Source organism: Coturnix japonica, chromosome 19, assembly GCF_054131305.1.
Source record: "Coturnix japonica strain WE chromosome 19, WE-NBRP24, whole genome shotgun sequence".
Lineage (NCBI taxonomy): Eukaryota > Metazoa > Chordata > Aves > Galliformes > Phasianidae > Coturnix > Coturnix japonica.
The window spans coordinates 1,153,874-1,173,740 of NC_140681.1; the positions used below are offsets into that span (position 1 = coordinate 1,153,874).

Here is a 19,867-nt window from a genome sequence, read left to right on the forward strand (position 1 = left end):
GCAGAACAAAACAACAAAATGCCACACCAATAGTGAATACATAAAAACAAACAACTCCTTGGGCCTCAAGGGGAGGCTGATGCACAGGCCACGGCTGCCAGCGTGCAGCTGGGCTTCCCAGGGCAAACAGCAACACACGGTGCATCCATCAGAAGCTGAAAGAGCCCTCAGGGAAGAGAGGCCAACTCAAGGGGCTGAGCACGGGACACCCTTCTTCCTGCCGGGCTGCTTCCCCTCCTCTGGTTTCTTTCTGTCAGTCCTCAGAGAGCAAGGAGATGCTCACAGCCTGTCACCAGCACTTACGGGTTGGCTGAAAGGCCACAGGTTGGGAAGACCAACAAGGAAACGGGGGAAAACCTGCACTGCACCATGTCAAGGGAGAGACGTGAAGCCGACCGCTTCATCGCCCTGCGATTGCCAGCCCGAGCGAGGGACGTTCTGACCAGCTACTGAAAGAGGCAGCACCAGGTTTAGAAAGTTCGCTTCAATTTTATTGCGTACAAGAAGATTTGGCTTCTATTTATTGCCCCGCCCACACCCCAAAATGAAACCCCAGTGCCCAGGATTGCCGCTTAGCAATCAGTCACTCAGCCTCCAGTCAGACCCAAGGAGAAGCCAAACCCCGGGGCTACGTCACCTCCTCCCTCTCCAGTCCCAGCCAGCCCTATTTCAACCTAACCCTACACCAGGCCTGGACCTCAAGAGACACACCCTGAAGGAACGCAGCGTCTCCAGCTCTTGCCATACACCAAGACCTGCCTATGTGAAGCCCTCATTGCTTCTAACGCAGCACAAGTCCTTCCTGTCCAGTTCACTTCCATCATCTCCACCGTCCATGACAGGGAAAGCACGGCTGTGCCAGTAAACTGGACTGTTGAGTCAGCAGCTCTTGGTGCCACCTCCGAGGAAGCGTTGCAGGTGGTTCTGCTGTCCTTTGTAGCTTCTTGCTCAAGCCCTCATCGTTGCTTTCTGCTTTCCTTCTCGGCTTTCTTCCTCAGCTGAGTAGCGCTTGCCTTGCCTCGGCAAGCTTGCTGCAAGAGGGAAAAAAGAGGCACTATTTCACTCACGCACGCTGCCAGCACAGTCTGACTTAGAGAGCTGCTCGCAAGATATCCCTGGGCTACGAACCCAAGAACAAGGAAGGACACAAAAGTCACATCTGCATTGTCTGTTACCGCATGCCAAGGAAGAGTCCTCACACTCGAGCACTGCCCCACTTGCAGCTGAGGGGAGGAGGAGCTGGAAAGGACAGGTGGACAGAAAAGAAGGGAAAAGCTGAAGAGGCGAGAATCAACTTCTCCCCGAGGCAGATCACACCTTTGTGGCCACTCTTTTAGGAATGCTCACCATTCCTAATCCTAGCGTTAGCAAGATGAAAATTCACCACCTACCTTTTCACGCTCCTCGCGTACGCACTGAGGGCCGTGCCGTGGCTGTGCTGCACAACACCAGCGACTGAAAGAAAGCACGCAGAGAGCGGATCTGTTGCAGACAGTGCCAGGAGCTGTGCTTGAACAACGCTTTCGGTAAGGCACGCCTACCTTGCAATGGCCACACTTTGGGAGCTCTGGGACACAGCCACGTGTTGCTCTCCTGAGTCCCAGCTCCATTTCTCAGCCACTCACGCTCTGCTCCTCCATGTTCTGCAAAGGAAAAGTCCCAAGAGGGAAATTCAGTTCATCGCAGATGTCATCAAACTGTCAGGGCAGTCGCACTCATTGCTCGGGGTGAGCAACCAGCTGCGTGCTTACCCAAGGAGCAGCGGTTACTTTTACTTGAGTGTAACAGCCAATGCCTGACTGCAAGTACGAACACTAACCTATGCCTAACTCTAAAATAACAACAGAAACCTATACCTAACTCTAAAATAACAACAAAAACCTATACCTAACTCTAAAATAACAACAAAAACCTATACCTAACCCTAAAGAACAAACAGGAACCTATGCCTAACTCTAAAAAACGAACAGGAACCTATCCCTAACGCTAAAACTAAACTGAACACTAACACTAACACTAATCTAACACTACCATCAACAAAAACATAACAAGCACCTAACCTAACAGGGGGAAGAAGGAACTGGGGGCCCACAGAACCAGAGGAGCAACAACGTGGAGGAGAAGATGATGTTAAATAATGCCACCCAGCTAATGCTGGGGGCAGGGGCCGTGCAGCAGGAAAGGAGCCGAGTGCCTGGACCAGCGATGGTGAAGCTGTGACCATGCCAACGCGGGGCCTGGCACGGTGGTGTGGTGCCAGGCCAGCTATGCCGCGGGCGGATCCACGTCCATGGGCTCCTCTGGAGGGGGATCCACCTCCATCGGTTCCTCCGGAGGGGGATCCACCTCCATTGGTTCCTCCGGAGGGGGATCCACCTCCATAGGCTCCACATGGGTGGTGGTCACAGGGCTGGTCCAGGCATGATGGATAATGGCTCTCTTACCCCTCCTCTGCCTGATGGTCATGGCGGGCCCCCTCCTCCTTCTGACTCCTAGGGCCCCCAGCTCCATCCTCCCACCAGAAGCTTCAACCCTCGCCCTCTTTGCAGCAGGCATGGCTGTTAACTGCCACAACTGTCAGAGGCATGCGGCAACGGTGACCATGGTGACATGGAGAGGGTTCTAAAATGGCGGCCGCACTGCTGGCACTGGAGTTCCACATAGGATGAGGAGGGGGCTGGAGGGCAGGGCATGGTACGGGAGCTACAAGGTGCTCCCTGTGCCCAGCGGGCAGCCCTTCTCTCTGGCCAGCAAGAGGGCACAGACGAGCCGGCCCCAAGTAAAGGGCCCTCGGCCTCCTTCACCCTCCTTCACCCTCCCCCTTCTTCCACAAGGGAATCTTTTTGGGCTGCCATACTGTTGTGGTTTTGTATTTTTTTCTATTGGTATTTCACATCATAACATCATCTGGAGATCATAGATTGATCAGTCAATCATATTGATCTAGATAAGTCCGTGACACAGACGCAGCACGCAGCAGCTCCTGATGGGGCTCCTGAGCTGAGCACCAACAACGGCAGGCTCCAAAGGGGACCTGACTACGCCTGCCTCCTGGGACACACAAGCTCTGCTTTCCATAGTCGCACCCAGCGCCTCTCCTTGTGCGGCACCTCGGCGGATTCAACCCTTACCTACAATTAAGACCTCTGACTGAATTGGAATTCCAGTCACTCTGATTACACCCCACATCCCTGCTGCAGGCCCTCCCACATGCCCACGTGCTGCACCCAGCCACACCGGCTGCCACAGCCCCGCAGCCAGGCGGGGGGTTGGTGCTTCATGATCCTTGAAGTCCCTTCCAACCCGGGTCATTCTGTGATTCTGTGATCGGGTTGAAGGGGCTGGCACTGCCCTGAAGGTGAGCGAGAGAAGTTGGCAAAGGAAGGGTGAGTGGCGGGATCCGAGGAGGGCGTTTTGTGTTTGTGTGCGTGTCTGTTGTTTGCCTGATGTGTTTGTGTGCGTTGTTGTTTCAGGTGTCTGAATGAGGACTCCCTGTGGGAACTGGCAGCAAGCAAAGGAATGGATCGACGGGCCTGGGCGCCGTGTTGGACTGCGGCTGTGGAGCCAACGAAGGTGTGTCCAGTGTCCTTCCTTATATCATTGACTATGTATGAGGTGTACCTATATCTGTGTAACCATTTTACAAGTCAGGGTGCAGGTTTTTGGTGGGGTCCTGACAGTTCCTCAGCTAGAACCCTCTTACCCCTTTGAGACAGGCCGCTTCCGTCTGTAGCTGTCATGCCAGGAGCCAAATAAATTGCCCCATGGTGAAAAACACCAAGACTCCTATGTCTGCACCGACTCTTTAACCATTTGTTTAAGAGGTGGGTTTTTAGGTCCAACTCAGTATCCCTCCCTGCCACTGAAAGTACAGATGCAATAACCACCCGCACACCTGTTCCTTCGATTACCTGCCCCAGTCCCCTGAAATCATCTTTGATAGCCTTCAGGCTTTTTTTGCTAACTTCTTCACTGCCAGCCTGAACTATCAGCAGGGGATAGTAGACAGAAGGGCAGATCAGACTGGGAAGTCTCCCAGCAATGTCCCTGACCCGTGCCCAGGGGAGGGAGCGCACCTCCCTGCGGGTAGGGTCGGGCCAGCATATAGGGCCTTCCATTCCTCGCCAGTAGGGTCGTGCGCCCATGATGGCAGTAATGAACAAACTGCTGCATCACAAAGATCTTGGCCTGATTAGAAATCTTTGAGTAATGCTGTTACAGCAGACAGAATGTGCTAAGCGCAAGTAGTCTCCTGCACTTCACATCCTTGCTACTTTGTTCTGGGTGTTGTCACTGAGCAGCGTCTAACACAAATTCTGCCCCGGTCAGCTGGCTGCCTGAGCTTGAGCCCTGATGGCAACACTGTGTGCTTACCCAGGAGCAGCGGTTACTTTTACTTGAGTGTAGCAGCCAATGCCTGACTGTAAGTACGAACACTAACCTACGCCTAACTCTAAAATAACAACAGAAACCTATACCTAACCCTAAAGAACAAACAGGAACCTATGCCTAACTCTAAAGAACAAACAGGAACCTATCCCTAACGCTAAAACTAAACTGAACACTAACACTAACCTAACACAACCATCAAAACAAAGAACAGAGCAAACACCTAACTACAACAGGGGGAAGAAGGAACTGGGGGCCCACAGAACCGGAGGAGCAACGAGGTGGAGGAGAAGAAGATGTTAAATAATGCCACCCAGCTCATGCTGGGGGCAGGGGCCACGCAGCAGGAAAGGAGCCGAGTGCCTGGACCAGCGATGGTGAAGCTGTGACCATGCCAACGCGGGGCCTGGCACGGTGGTGTGGTGCCAGGCCAGCTATGCCGCGGGCGGATCCACGTCCATGGGCTCCTCTGGAGGGGGATCCACCTCCATCGGTTCCTCCGGAGGGGGATCCACCTCCATCGGCTCCACATGGGTGGTGGTCACAGGGCTGGTCCAGGCATGATGGAAACGGGCTCCTTTCCCCCTCCTCCATTTGATGGTTATGGCGGGCACCCTCCTCCTCTTCGGTTCTGGGGCCCCCAGCTCCTTCTCCCCACTTAAATCCTCACTACATTCCTCTCGCCCTCGCTTCGTGCTGGACATGGCTGCTACCTGCCCAGCACTCTCAGAGGTGAGTGAGTCGGGTGGAGCCGCAGCAACCAAGGTGACAGCTGTGACATGGGGAAGATTCCAAAATGGCACCTGTGCTGCTGGGAGTGGTGTTCCGCATAGGATGAGGAGGGGGCTGGAGGGCAGGGCACGGCACGGGAGCTACAAGGCACTCCCTGTGTCCAGCGGGCAGCCCTTCTCTCCGGCCAGCAAGAGGGCACAGAGAGCTGGCCCCGAGAAAAGGGCCCTCGGCCTCCTTCACCCTCCCCCTCCTTTCATAAGGGAATCCCCACTTTGGGCTGGGCACCCACATGGAATCATTGAAACTACAACCTACTACTTTGCTTCTACAGCAAGACTATTGTACTGAAATACTACTGTACTTAAAAGCACCTGCAATCACACTACACTCGTTTTTAATATTAAACTCTCAAACTTTCATAGCAAATAATAACATCCGCTCACAAAGAAAATGTGGAGAGGCCACAAAAGAGAAATACCACTCATGAAAACATTTGTATTTAGACATTCAAACTAACAACGTACTTTGTCTTTACCTAACCGTACCATTCTGTGCTAGAAATACGATGTTTTGCTGTAGAGTATAACTTGGAGAACCCAAAAGCAGCTAAAACCTGCTCCACTCAGTAATTTGACCATCCGCTGATATTTGGTTCTTTTCTCCCTTGCTTTCTAGTTGCTCACTCTTTAGACACACGCAAATCACATTGTCAAGGACTACAAAAACACTGTTAGCCAAAAAATTTATGCTGGCAGAATCTTAACGTTAGAAACGTGTAAATTGGTTGCAAAGAAGAAAGTGAAGACCAACACAGTAACCAAATACTAACTGATACATAAGGCTTCTCTCACACATCCTGAAAACAGAACCGCCAGCCTTAATGAACTTTGCTCTTCAGACACTGACTGAAATGCAAGTATTACCTTGTCATGGTTTAATAATTTTGTAATTTTGCTATCAGTATTCCACATCATAACATCATATAAAGCATGAATAATTTTACTGAATCTGCAACTTACAGAAGAAGACTACATCTCCCAGAGAACAACACGAGGTCACGGGACCTGGACACTATATTAACTCTGTCGCAGGCTAGACTGACGTCTTTCGAGTTCTGGCGTTCAGGGGAGTGTGTGGGAGCCTTCACCGTTTCGCCTAGATTTACAGTAGGCCTCTCGGTTTCGGGACTCATTCTCTCTCCTATTTTGCTTGATTCGTTAGCTCAATTTTCAATTATATTGTATTATACTGTGTTATCCTGTATTTCGATATAGTAATTTAGTAAATAAGTGTGCCTCCTTAGATTGTTGCTGCTGTTTTCTTTTCCTAATTAACTTTTTTTCCTTTCGGCCTAGGGCCCCTGCTGGGCCCACAGTCCCTGTCACGGACGCAGGTGGATTTTTAGTTTAAACCGTGACATACCTGTAGCAGCCTGGATCTGGCAATAGTCAAAGAATCCTTTACGTCCAGCTCCTTAGCATCAAAAGACCACAGATACTGCTGGGGCAGAATTTCATTGAAGCCTTCAAAAGAAGCTTGTGTCTGTTCCTCAGTGCCTCGGGAAGGTCTCCATTCTGCTACCAGCCTGGAAAAGACACAGAAGGATCATTTAAAACAGGCTACGCTAACCCAAGTTCATCTTTGTTAGTTTGTTTTGAAATGAACCGTAAGCTGTGTTAAGAAAAATGATGGAAAGTGCTGGGGATAGAGCACTGTGTAACTGTATTCTAATTGTATTCCCAAGCTTCACCCTGCGCAAACAATTTTAAGTTAAAACCCTATGTTTCCAACCACTCAACTGCAGAAAGCATTTTAGGCTCCAGTAGAAGGCAGCATCTACTCACTGATGATATTAATGAGAGCACAGGAGTCCCTTGCTGTTCGGAGGAAGAAAAAAATGCAGAGCTGTGTTCATCTAATATGTTCCATATTTGTTTCTGTCAATCACAAAACTTTGCTCTGTGGTAGAAACTCCACTCTCCATTAAGAAAAGGGAGAAAAGCAGGCAGGAGACCCAAAGAACCTGAACCCAGGGAGAAGCAGATATTATGCTGAATTCAAGCCTAACCTGTCAGGAGAACTGGAATCGAAAGGAGAGAACGCAACACAGGACACAGAGTGTGACAAAAGAACATTGCTTAAGCTGCAATCTGAGCTCTGCCCGGCTTCCTCAAAACCAGAAGAGAACGGTCTTCTGCAGGTACTCCCTCCTCTCCATCCCAGTGAGTATTTGGCACAACTGCCAATGCCAATACGTTCCTTCTGCAAATGTCACCGTTTCTGTGAAACCTTTCCAGATGACTCGTGACTAAAGCAATTTCTACTCCCTCATTCCTCAAAACCTTCCCACACAAAAGCCTTCACAGATCAGATGGTAAGAAAGAGGGAATTCTACGGCCACAGCAATAAAGCGCGCAGAAAGCCCATCTGTTGCAGACAGAGGAGTGAGCCGTGCTTAACCAACACTGCTTCAGCGCACGCTTACAGTAAGGCACACCTACCTTGCGCTGGCCACGCACGAAGCTCGTGACGCAGCTCCAGGCGGCTCTCCTGGGGCCCAGCTTCATTTCACGGCCACTCACGCTCTGCTGCTGGACATTCTGCAACGGAAAAGCCACCGGATGCAAATCCCATCCCTCGCAGATGGCATCAGACCTCCGCTCTCATGGCAGTCACCACCGCCCTGCCCTGGGCAGCGCTTCCACTGCCCTTGCTCCTGCCACAAGACACCAACGTCTGCTTCTAACGCGGCTCCACCATGGGATCCTGTATGCAATAGAGAAACACACGGAGGCTGCCAGCCACTGCAACACGCGCGCTGTGAAACCCCTGGCACTGCTGAGTCCCAAGAGCAGAGGAGAGAAGCGTTTGCCTGCCATGGACGGGCTGCGGCAGGATTGAATCCTGCCTTCGAATCGGGACACCCCCAGGGAGAGCCTCCCTGGGGACCCAAAGACTGAAATGGAGGCAAGGTAACACTCTGCTATAGAAAGGGAAAGGGGAACTTCACAGAAACCGAGACAAAGGGTAACTGCAGATAGTTTACATTTAAAAGTGCAGGGATAGGGGGAATTACAGACACTTAGTCAAAATAAAACCAGAGAAGAGGGCAATAAAGATAAGAAGAAATTGTCCGGAGACCTCTGACAAGAAGAAGGATTAGATACCCCCGGGCAAGATGATGCTGACATGGGAGAACGATACCAGCAGATAACACCAAGAAGAAAACAGAAGAAGAATTTCACCCCAAAACAACGGCAAGGGTCGCGGGGAATGGGGTCCTAGGGAATGTAATGAATATGTAATCAAACTGAGGAGGAGACTATTGATTACGTATTAGCTTAACCTATATCTGTAACACACTTTTCTCCTTACGGTGTGCAAGTTTGGTGGAGCTCTCCCGCTTGCACCCGGCGCTGCGCAACGCTGGAATAAACATACCTGCTTTAGAACCCATCTTTGGGTTATAGAGTTTGATTCCGCAAGTCATCTTCCTGCCGCACAGCCCAGCACGGCCGGAGCCGCACCACACGATCCGGGCCGGGGCCGGCTCAGGCTCTGCCTCCAGGCTTTTGGGGCCGGCCGGGTGACTCCGCAGCACAGCGAGACCGTGGAGCCGCCCGGGAGCCGCCTCTGGGTGCCGGCAGCGCCGCGAGCTCCTCCCCCGACAGCCCCTCCGTGCCCCCGCCCCGAGGCCCGACCCCGTTCGCAGCACAGAGCCCGCTCCTCCCGGCCCCGCTCATGGCCGCCATGCCGCCATGGCCCGGAAGTGCTCTCCGCCGCCTGCAGGAAGCACTTCCTGTCACTGGCACTGGCACTGTCACGTGGCTCAGGCCGGGCTGGGGCCTGTTGGGGGGGGGCGGCTGCCGGAAAAGGACCCAAAATTCACGTCTCATTTCGTGTCTTTCCTCTCGCTTTCCTTCCTTTACCTTCCCCTTCCCTTCCTTCCTTCCTCGCCCTCGTCCCCTTCCCTTCACCACCTCCCTGTGTCCATTCCAGTGCCTGGCCACCCTTTCTGAGCAGTAATACCTCGTAGTGTCCAGCCTGAATCTCCCCTGTCGCAGCTTGAAGCCATTCCCTCTGGTCCTATCATTAATGACACGAGAGAAGAGGCCGAGCCCCAGCTCACTACAGCCTCCCTTCAGGAAGTTAGAGAGAGCAATGAGGTCTCCCCTGAGCCTCCTCTTCTCCAGGCTGAACAATCCCAGCTCCCTCAGCCGCTCCTCATACGGCCTGTGCTCCAGACCCCTCACCAGCTTTGTTGCCCTCCTCTGAACGCGTTCCAGGGCCTCGATGTCTTTCTTGCACTGAGGGGCCCAAAACTGAACACAGCACTCGAGCTGCGGCCTCATCAGTGCTGACAACAGGGGGACAATCACCTCTCTGCTCCTGCTGGCAACACTGTTTCCCATGCAGGCCAGGATGCCCTCGGCCTTCTTCTATTATACAGCAAAGGAATCCCCTGAAAAGGAAACCACAATATCTGGCAACATGAAACAAAGTTCTGATTCGTAAAAGACTGGCAGCAAGGCCTGAATCTCTTGTGTCATCTGCTCTTGATGTATCACATTAGCACTAGGTGGAATGCAGAAGCTTCCTGAGACGTGATAATCAAAACCTGGTCCAATGCCTTTAAAAAAGCCTTTAAGAGATTACTCCTCCTTGTCTGTTTAAAATAAACTTAGGTAATACAAAAGGTTGGAAAATTTTTGGACAACTCCCCAGGGCCGGGCTTTGGAAGGCCGTATTGACGAGAGTCAATCAAGCTCCGGCTGCAGGCGTATATGTGTGTGCCAGTTCTTTAACACAGTAGAAATCACAACTTGCTGCATGATCAAAATTCTACATGTGCTACTCCTGAACCCCAATGACTTCCAACGGTGTTAAATTACCCCTTGATCTCAAAGCAGAACAAAACAACAAAATGCCACACCAATAGTGAATACATAAAAACAAACAACTCCTTGGGCCTCAAGGGGAGGCTGATGCACAGGCCACGGCTGCCAGCGTGCAGCTGGGCTTCCCAGGGCAAACAGCAACACACGGTGCATCCATCAGAAGCTGAAAGAGCCCTCAGGGAAGAGAGGCCAACTCAAGGGGCTGAGCACGGGACACCCTTCTTCCTGCCGGGCTGCTTCCCCTCCTCTGGTTTCTTTCTGTCAGTCCTCAGAGAGCAAGGAGATGCTCACAGCCTGTCACCAGCACTTACGGGTTGGCTGAAAGGCCACAGGTTGGGAAGACCAACAAGGAAACGGGGGAAAACCTGCACTGCACCATGTCAAGGGAGAGACGTGAAGCCGACCGCTTCATCGCCCTGCGATTGCCAGCCCGAGCGAGGGACGTTCTGACCAGCTACTGAAAGAGGCAGCACCAGGTTTAGAAAGTTCGCTTCAATTTTATTGCGTACAAGAAGATTTGGCTTCTATTTATTGCCCCGCCCACACCCCAAAATGAAACCCCAGTGCCCAGGATTGCCGCTTAGCAATCAGTCACTCAGCCTCCAGTCAGACCCAAGGAGAAGCCAAACCCCGGGGCTACGTCACCTCCTCCCTCTCCAGTCCCAGCCAGCCCTATTTCAACCTAACCCTACACCAGGCCTGGACCTCAAGAGACACACCCTGAAGGAACGCAGCGTCTCCAGCTCTTGCCATACACCAAGTCCTGCCTATGTGAAGCCCTCATTGCTTCTAACGCAGCACAAGTCCTTCCTGTCCAGTTCACTTCCATCATCTCCACCGTCCATGACAGGGAAAGCACGGCTGTGCCAGTAAACTGGACTGTTGAGTCAGCAGCTCTTGGTGCCACCTCCGAGGAAGCGTTGCAGGTGGTTCTGCTGTCCTTTGTAGCTTCTTGCTCAAGCCCTCATCGTTGCTTTCTGCTTTCCTTCTCGGCTTTCTTCCTCAGCTGAGTAGCGCTTGCCTTGCCTCGGCAAGCTTGCTGCAAGAGGGAAAAAAGAGGCACTATTTCACTCACGCACGCTGCCAGCACAGTCTGACTTAGAGAGCTGCTCGCAAGATATCCCTGGGCTACGAACCCAAGAACAAGGAAGGACACAAAAGTCACATCTGCATTGTCTGTTACCGCATGCCAAGGAAGAGTCCTCACACTCGAGCACTGCCCCACTTGCAGCTGAGGGGAGGAGGAGCTGGAAAGGACAGGTGGACAGAAAAGAAGGGAAAAGCTGAAGAGGCGAGAATCAACTTCTCCCCGAGGCAGATCACACCTTTGTGGCCACTCTTTTAGGAATGCTCACCATTCCTAATCCTAGCGTTAGCAAGATGAAAATTCACCACCTACCTTTTCACGCTCCTCGCGTACGCACTGAGGGCCGTGCCGTGGCTGTGCTGCACAACACCAGCGACTGAAAGAAAGCACGCAGAGAGCGGATCTGTTGCAGACAGTGCCAGGAGCTGTGCTTGAACAACGCTTTCGGTAAGGCACTCCTACCTTGCAATGGCCACACTTTGGGAGCTCTGGGACACAGCCACGTGTTGCTCTCCTGAGTCCCAGCTCCATTTCTCAGCCCACTCACGCTCTGCTCCTCCATGTTCTGCAAAGGAAAAGTCCCAAGAGGGAAATTCAGTTCATCGCAGATGTCATCAAACTGTCAGGGCAGTCGCACTCATTGCTCGGGGTGAGCAACCAGCTGCATGCTTACCCAAGGAGCAGCGGTTACTTTTACTTGAGTGTAACAGCCAATGCCTGACTGCAAGTACGAACACTAACCTATGCCTAACTCTAAAATAACAACAGAAACCTATACCTAACTCTAAAATAACAACAAAAACCTATACCTAACTCTAAAATAACAACAAAAACCTATACCTAACCCTAAAGAACAAACAGGAACCTATGCCTAACTCTAAAAAACGAACAGGAACCTATCCCTAACGCTAAAACTAAACTGAACACTAACACTAACACTAACTTAACACTACCATCAACAAAAAAGAACATAACAAACACCTAACCTAACAGGGGGAAGATGGAACTGGGGGCCCACAGAACCAGAGGAGCAACAAGGTGGAGGAGCAGAAGATGTTAAATAATGCCACCCAGCTAATGCTGGGGGCAGGGGCCGCGCAGCAGGAAAGGAGCCGAGTGCCTGGACCAGCGATGGTGAAGCTGTGACCATGCCAACGCGGGGCCTGGCACGGTGGTGTGGTGCCAGGCCAGCTATGCCGCGGGCGGATCCACGTCCATGGGCTCCTCTGGAGGGGGATCCACCTCCATCGGTTCCTCCGGAGGGGGATCCACCTCCATCGGTTCCTCCGGAGGGGGATCCACCTCCATCGGTTCCTCCGGAGGGGGATCCACCTCCATAGGCTCCACATGGGTGGTGGTCACAGGGCTGGTCCAGGCATGATGGATAATGGCTCTCTTACCCCTCCTCTGCCTGATGGTCATGGCGGGCCCCCTCCTCCTTCTGACTCCTAGGGCCCCCAGCTCCATCCTCCCACCAGAAACTTCAACCCTCGCCCTCTTTGCAGCAGGCATGGCTGTTAACTGCCACAACTGTCAGAGGCATGCGGCAACGGTGACCATGGTGACATGGAGAGGGTTCTAAAATGGCGGCCGCACTGCTGGCACTGGAGTTCCACATAGGATGAGGAGGGGGCTGGAGGGCAGGGCATGGTACGGGAGCTACAAGGTGCTCCCTGTGCCCAGCGGGCAGCCCTTCTCTCTGGCCAGCAAGAGGGCACAGACCAGCCGGCCCCAAGTAAAGGGCCCTCGGCCTCCTTCACCCTCCTTCACCCTCCCCCTTCTTCCACAAGGGAATCTTTTTGGGCTGCCATACTGTTGTGGTTTTGTATTTTTTTCTATTGGTATTTCACATCATAACATCATCTGGAGATCATAGATTGATCAGTCAATCATATTGATCTAGATAAGTCCGTGACACAGACGCAGCACGCAGCAGCTCCTGATGGGGCTCCTGAGCTGAGCACCAACAACGGCAGGCTCCAAAGGGGACCTGACTACGCCTGCCTCCTGGGACACACAAGCTCTGCTTTCCATAGTCGCACCCAGCGCCTCTCCTTGTGCGGCACCTCGGCGGATTCAACCCTTACCTACAATTAAGACCTCTGACTGAATTGGAATTCCAGTCACTCTGATTACACCCCACATCCCTGCTGCAGGCCCTCCCACATGCCCACGTGCTGCACCCAGCCACACCGGCTGCCCCAGCCCCGCAGCCAGGCGGGGGTTGGTGCTTCATGATCCTTGAGGTCCCTTCCAACCCGGGTCATTCTGTGATTCTGTGATCGGGTTGAAGGGGCTGGCACTGCCCTGAAGGTGAGCGAGAGAAGTTGGCAAAGGAAGGGTGAGTGGCGGGATCCGAGGAGGGCGTTTTGTGTTTGTGTGCGTGTCTGTTGTTTGCCTGATGTGTTTGTGTGCGTTGTTGTTTCAGGTGTCTGAGTGAGGACTCCCTGTGGGAACTGGCAGCAAGCAAAGGAATGGATCGACGGGCCTGGCCGCCGTGTTGGACTGCGGCTGTGGAGCCAACGAAGGTGTGTCCAGTGTCCTTCCTTACATCATTGACTATGTATGAGGTGTACCTATATCTGTGTAACCATTTTACAAGTCAGGGTGCAGGTTTTTGGTGGGGTCCTGACAGTTCCTCAGCTAGAACCCTCTTACCCCTTTGAGACAGGCCGCTTCCGTCTGTAGCTGTCATGCCAGGAGCCAAATAAATTGCCCCATGGTGAAAAACACCAAGACTCCTATGTCTGCACCGACTCTTTAACCATTTGTTTAAGAGGTGGGTTTTTAGGTCCAACTCAGTATCCCTCCCTGCCACTGAAAGTACAGATGCAATAACCACCCGCACACCTGTTCCTTCGATTACCCGCCCCAGTCCCCTGAAATCATCTTTGATAGCCTTCAGGCTTTTTTTACTAACTTCTTCACTGCCAGCCTGAACTATCAGCAGGGGATAGTAGACAGAAGGGCAGATCAGACTGGGAAGTCTCCCAGCAATGTCCCTGACCCGTGCCCAGGGGAGGGAGCACACCTCCCTGCGGGTAGGGTCGGGCCAGCATATAGGGCCTTCCATTCCTCGCCAGTAGGGTCGTGCGCCCATGATGGCAGTAATGAACAAACTGCTGCATCACAAAGATCTTGGCCTGATTAGAAATCTTTGAGTAATGCTGTTACAGCAGACAGAATGTGCTAAGCGCAAGTAGTCTCCTGCACTTCACATCCTTGCTACTTTGTTCTGGGTGTTGTCACTGAGCAGCGTCTAACACAAATTCTGCCCCGGTCAGCTGGCTGCCTGAGCTTGAGCCCTGATGGCAACACTGTGTGCTTACCCAGGAGCAGCGGTTACTTTTACTTGAGTGTAGCAGCCAATGCCTGACTGTAAGTACGAACACTAACCTACGCCTAACTCTAAAATAACAACAGAAACCTATACCTAACCCTAAAGAACAAACAGGAACCTATGCCTAACTCTAAAGAACAAACAGGAACCTATCCCTAACGCTAAAACTAAACTGAACACTAACACTAACCTAACACAACCATCAAAACAAAGAACAGAGCAAACACCTAACTACAACAGGGGGAAGAAGGAACTGGGGGCCCACAGAACCGGAGGAGCAATGAGGTGGAGGAGAAGAAGATGTTAAATAATGCCACCCAGCTCATGCTGGGGGCAGGGGCCACGCAGCAGGAAAGGAGCCGAGTGCCTGGACCAGCGATGGTGAAGCTGTGACCATGCCAACGCGGGGCCTGGCACGGTCGTGTGGTGCCAGGCCAGCTATGCCGCGGGCGGATCCACGTCCATGGGCTCCTCTGGAGGGGGATCCACCTCCATCGGTTCCTCCGGAGGGGGATCCACCTCCATCGGCTCCACATGGGTGGTGGTCACAGGGCTGGTCCAGGCATGATGGAAACGGGCTCCTTTCCCCCTCCTCCATTTGATGGTTATGGCGGGCACCCTCCTCCTCTTCGGTTCTGGGGCCCCCAGCTCCTTCTCCCACTTAAATCCTCACTACATTCCTCTCGCCCTCGCTTCGTGCTGGACATGGCTGCTACCTGCCCAGCACTCTCAGAGGTGAGTGAGTCGGGTGGAGCCGCAGCAACCAAGGTGACAGCTGTGACATGGGGAAGATTCCAAAATGGCACCTGTGCTGCTGGGAGTGGTGTTCCGCATAGGATGAGGAGGGGGCTGGAGGGCAGGGCACGGCACGGGAGCTACAAGGCACTCCCTGTGTCCAGCGGGCAGCCCTTCTCTCCGGCCAGCAAGAGGGCACAGAGAGCTGGCCCCGAGAAAAGGGCCCTCGGCCTCCTTCACCCTCCCCCTCCTTTCATAAGGGAATCCCCACTTTGGGCTGGGCACCCACATGGAATCATTGAAACTACAACCTACTACTTTGCTTCTACAGCAAGACTATTGTACTGAAATACTACTGTACTTAAAAGCACCTGCAATCACACTACACTCGTTTTTAATATTAAACTCTCAAACTTTCATAGCAAATAATAACATCCGCTCACAAAGAAAATGTGGAGAGGCCACAAAAGAGAAATACCACTCATGAAAACATTTGTATTTAGACATTCAAACTAACAACGTACTTTGTCTTTACCTAACCGTACCATTCTGTGCTAGAAATACGATGTTTTGCTGTAGAGTATAACTTGGAGAACCCAAAAGCAGCTAAAACCTGCTCCACTCAGTAATTTGACCATCCGCTGATATTTGGTTCTTTGCTCCCTTGCTTTCTAGTTGCTCACTCTTTAGACACACGCAAATCACATTGTCAAGGACTACAAAAACACTGTTAGCCAAAAAATTTATGCTGGCAGAATCTTAACGTTAGAAACGTGTAAATTGGTTGCAAAGAAGAAAGTGAAGACCAACACAGTAACCAAATACTAACTGATACATAAGGCTTCTCTCACACATCCTGAAAACAGAACCGCCAGCCTTAATGAACTTTGCTCTTCAGACACTGACTGAAATGCAAGTATTACCTTGTCATGGTTTAATAATTTTGTAATTTTGCTATCAGTATTCCACATCATAACATCATATAAAGCATGAATAGTTTTACTGAATCTGCAACTTACAGAAGAAGACTACATCTCCCAGAGAACAACACGAGGTCACGGGACCTGGACACTATATTAACTCTGTCGCAGGCTAGACTGACGTCTTTCGAGTTCTGGCGTTCAGGGGAGTGTGTGGGAGCCTTCACCGTTTCGCCTAGATTTACAGTAGGCCTCTCGGTTTCGGGACTCATTCTCTCTCCTATTTTGCTTGATTCGTTAGCTCAATTTTCAATTATATTGTATTATACTGTGTTATCCTGTATTTCGATATAGTAATTTAGTAAATAAGTGTGCCTCCTTAGATTGTTGCTGCTGTTTTCTTTTCCTAATTAACTTTTTTTCCTTTCGGCCTAGGGCCCCTGCTGGGCCCACAGTCCCTGTCACGGACGCAGGTGGATTTTTAGTTTAAACCGTGACATACCTGTAGCAGCCTGGATCTGGCAATAGTCAAAGAATCCTTTACGTCCAGCTCCTTAGCATCAAAAGACCACAGATACTGCTGGGGCAGAATTTCATTGAAGCCTTCAAAAGAAGCTTGTGTCTGTTCGTCAGTGCCTCGGGAAAGTCTCCATTCTGCTACCAGCCTGGAAAAGACACAGAAGGATCATGTAAAACGGGCTACGCTAACCCAAGTTCATCTTTGTTAGTTTGTTTTGAAATGAACCGTAAGCTGTGTTAAGAAAAATGATGGAAAGTGCTGGGGATAGAGCACTGTGTAACTGTATTCTAATTGTATTCCCAACCTTCACCCTGCGCAAACAATTTTAAGTTAAAACCCTATGTTTCCAACCACTCAACTGCAGAAAGCATTTTAGGCTCCAGCAGAAGGCAGCATCTACTCACTGATGATATTAATGAGAGCACAGGAGTCCCTTGCTGTTCAGAGGAAGAAAAAAATGCAGAGCTGTGTTCATCTAATATGTTCCATATTTGTTTCTGTCAATCACGAAACTTTGCTCTGTGGTAGAAACTCCACTCTCCATTAAGAAAAGGGAGAAAAGCAGGCAGGAGACCCAAAGAACCTGAACCCAGGGAGAAGCAGATATTATGCTGAATTCAAGCCTAACCTGTCAGGAGAACTGGAATTGAAAGGAGAGAACGCAACACAGGACACAGAGTGTGACAAAAGAACATTGCTTAAGCTGCAATCTGAGCTCTGCCCGGCTTCCTCAAAACCAGAAGAGAACGGTCTTCTGCAGGTACTCCCTCCTCTCCATCCCAGTGAGTATTTGGCACAACTGCCAATGCCAATACGTTCCTTCTGCAAATGTCACCGTTTCTGTGAAACCTTTCCAGATGACTCGTGACTAAAGCAATTTCTACTCCCTCATTCCTCAAAACTTTCCCACACAAAAGCCTTCACAGATCAGATGGTAAGAAAGAGGGAATTCTACGGCCACAGCAATAAAGCGCGCAGAAAGCCCATCTGTTGCAGACAGAGGAGTGAGCCGTGCTTAACCAACACTGCTTCAGCGCACGCTTACAGTAAGGCACACCTACCTTGCGCTGGCCACGCACGAAGCTCGTGACGCAGCTCCAGGCGGCTCTCCTGGGGCCCAGCTTCATTTCACGGCCACTCACGCTCTGCTGCTGGACATTCTGCAACGGAAAAGCCACCGGATGCAAATCCCATCCCTCGCAGATGGCATCAGACCTCCGCTCTCATGGCAGTCACCACCACCCTGCCCTGGGCAGCGCTTCCACTGCCCTTGCTCCTGCCACAAGACACCAACGTCTGCTTCTAACGCGGCTCCACCATGGGATCCTGTATGCAACAGAAAAACACACGGAGGCTGCCAGCCACTGCAACACGCGCGCTGTGAAACCCCTGGCACTGCTGAGTCCCAAGAGCAGAGGAGAGAAGCGTTTGCCTGCCATGGACGGGCTGCGGCGGGATTGAATCCTGCCTTCGAATCGGGACACCCCCAGGGAGAGCCTCCCTGGGGACCCAAAGACTGAAATGGAGGCAAGGTAACACTCTGCTATAGAAAGGGAAAGGGGAACTTCACAGAAACCGAGACAAAGGGTAACTGCAGATAGTTTACATTTAAAAGTGCAGGGATAGGGGGAATTACAGACACTTAGTCAAAATAAAACCAGAGAAGAGGGCAATAAAGATAAGAAGAAATTGTCCGGAGACCTCTGACAAGAAGAAGGATTAGATACCCCCGGGCAAGATGATGCTGACATGGGAGAACGATACCAGCAGATAACACCAAGAAGAAAACAGAAGAAGAATTTCACCCCAAAACAACGGCAAGGGTCGCGGGGAATGGGGTCCTAGGGAATGTAATGAATATGTAATCAAACTGAGGAGGAGACTATTGATTACGTATTAGCTTAACCTATATCTGTAACACACTTTTCTCCTTACGGTGTGCAAGTTTGGTGGAGCTCTCCCGCTTGCACCCGGCGCTGCGCAACGCTGGAATAAACATACCTGCTTTAGAACCCATCTTTGGGTTATAGAGTTTGATTCCGCAAGTCATCTTCCTGCCGCACAGCCCAGCACGGCCGGAGCCGCACCACACGATCCGGGCCGGGGCCGGCTCAGGCTCTGCCTCCAGGCTTTTGGGGCCGGCCGGGTGACTCCGCAGCACAGCGAGACCGTGGAGCCGCCCGGGAGCCGCCTCTGGGTGCCGGCAGCGCCGCGAGCTCCTCCCCCGACAGCCCCTCCGTGCCCCCGCACCGAGGCCCGACCCCGTTCGCAGCACAGAGCCCGCTCCTCCCGGCCCCGCTCATGGCCGCCATGCCGCCATGGCCCGGAAGTGCTCTCCGCCGCCTGCAGGAAGCACTTCCTGTCACTGGCACTGGCACTGTCACGTGGCTCAGGCCGGGCTGGGGCCTGTTGGGGGGGGGCGGCTGCCGGAAAAGGACCCAAAATTCACGTCTCATTTCGTGTCTTTCCTCTCGCTTTCCTTCCTTTACCTTCCCCTTCCCTTCCTTCCTTCCTCGCCCTCGTCCCCTTCCCTTCACCACCTCCCTGTGTCCATTCCAGTGCCTGGCCACCCTTTCTGAGCAGTAATACCTCGTAGTGTCCAGCCTGAATCTCCCCTGTCGCAGCTTGAAGCCATTCCCTCTGGTCCTATCATTAATGACACGAGAGAAGAGGCCGAGCCCCAGCTCACTACAGCCTCCCTTCAGGAAGTTAGAGAGAGCAATGAGGTCTCCCCTGAGCCTCCTCTTCTCCAGGCTGAACAATCCCAGCTCCCTCAGCCGCTCCTCATACGGCCTGTGCTCCAGACCCCTCACCAGCTTTGTTGCCCTCCTCTGAACGCGTTCCAGGGCCTCCATGTCTTTCTTGCACTGAGGGGCCCAAAACTGAACACAGCACTCGAGCTGCGGCCTCATCAGTGCTGAGAACAGGGGGACAATCACCTCTCTGCTCCTGCTGGCAACACTGTTTCCCATGCAGGCCAGGATGCCCTCGGCCTTCTTATTATACAGCAAAGGAATCCCCTGAAAAGGAAACCACAATATCTGGCAACATGAAACAAAGTTCTGATCCGTAAAAGACTGGCAGCAAGGCCTGAATCTCTTGTGTCATCTGCTCTTGATGTATCACATTAGCACTAGGTGGAATGCAGAAGCTTCCTGAGACGTGATAATCAAAACCTAGTCCAATGCCTTTAAAAAAGCCTTTAAGAGATTACTCCTCCTTGTCTGTTTAAAATAAACTTAGGTA

General features: G+C 51.9%; 2 protein-coding genes across 6 annotated transcripts; both read right to left on the reverse strand.

Annotated features, from left to right (window-relative positions):
- Positions 1 to 469: 469 nt before the first annotated feature.
- Positions 470 to 9,826, reverse strand: LOC146757749 (uncharacterized). Of its 2 annotated transcripts, XM_085520022.1 has the most exons (6): positions 8,563 to 9,826; positions 7,623 to 7,887; positions 6,544 to 6,706; positions 1,542 to 1,643; positions 1,392 to 1,455; positions 470 to 1,031 (listed from the first exon to the last, which is right to left on the reverse strand). In XM_085520022.1, exon 1 carries the CDS (start codon positions 9,531 to 9,533, stop codon positions 8,673 to 8,675), a length of 861 nt encoding a protein of 286 aa, XP_085376148.1. In that variant the 5' UTR covers positions 9,534 to 9,826; the 3' UTR covers positions 470 to 1,031; positions 1,392 to 1,455; positions 1,542 to 1,643; positions 6,544 to 6,706; positions 7,623 to 7,887; positions 8,563 to 8,672. The 2 variants fall into 2 exon arrangements, with proteins under 2 accessions (XP_085376148.1, XP_085376147.1); XM_085520021.1 differs by having other exon boundaries at positions 7,623 to 9,826.
- A 670-nt stretch (positions 9,827 to 10,496) lies between these two features.
- LOC146757750 (uncharacterized) lies at positions 10,497 to 19,739 on the reverse strand. Of its 4 annotated transcripts, none has more exons than XM_085520028.1 (6): positions 18,623 to 19,739; positions 17,683 to 17,781; positions 16,604 to 16,766; positions 11,569 to 11,671; positions 11,419 to 11,482; positions 10,497 to 11,058 (listed from the first exon to the last, which is right to left on the reverse strand). In XM_085520028.1, the coding sequence occupies exon 1, from the start codon at positions 19,591 to 19,593 to the stop codon at positions 18,733 to 18,735; it is 861 nt and encodes a 286-aa protein (XP_085376154.1). In that variant the 5' UTR covers positions 19,594 to 19,739; the 3' UTR covers positions 10,497 to 11,058; positions 11,419 to 11,482; positions 11,569 to 11,671; positions 16,604 to 16,766; positions 17,683 to 17,781; positions 18,623 to 18,732. The 4 variants fall into 4 exon arrangements, with proteins under 4 accessions (XP_085376154.1, XP_085376155.1, XP_085376153.1 ...); XM_085520029.1 differs by having other exon boundaries at positions 11,156 to 11,482; XM_085520027.1 differs by having other exon boundaries at positions 17,683 to 17,947.
- Between the last annotated feature and the right edge of the window lie 128 nt (positions 19,740 to 19,867).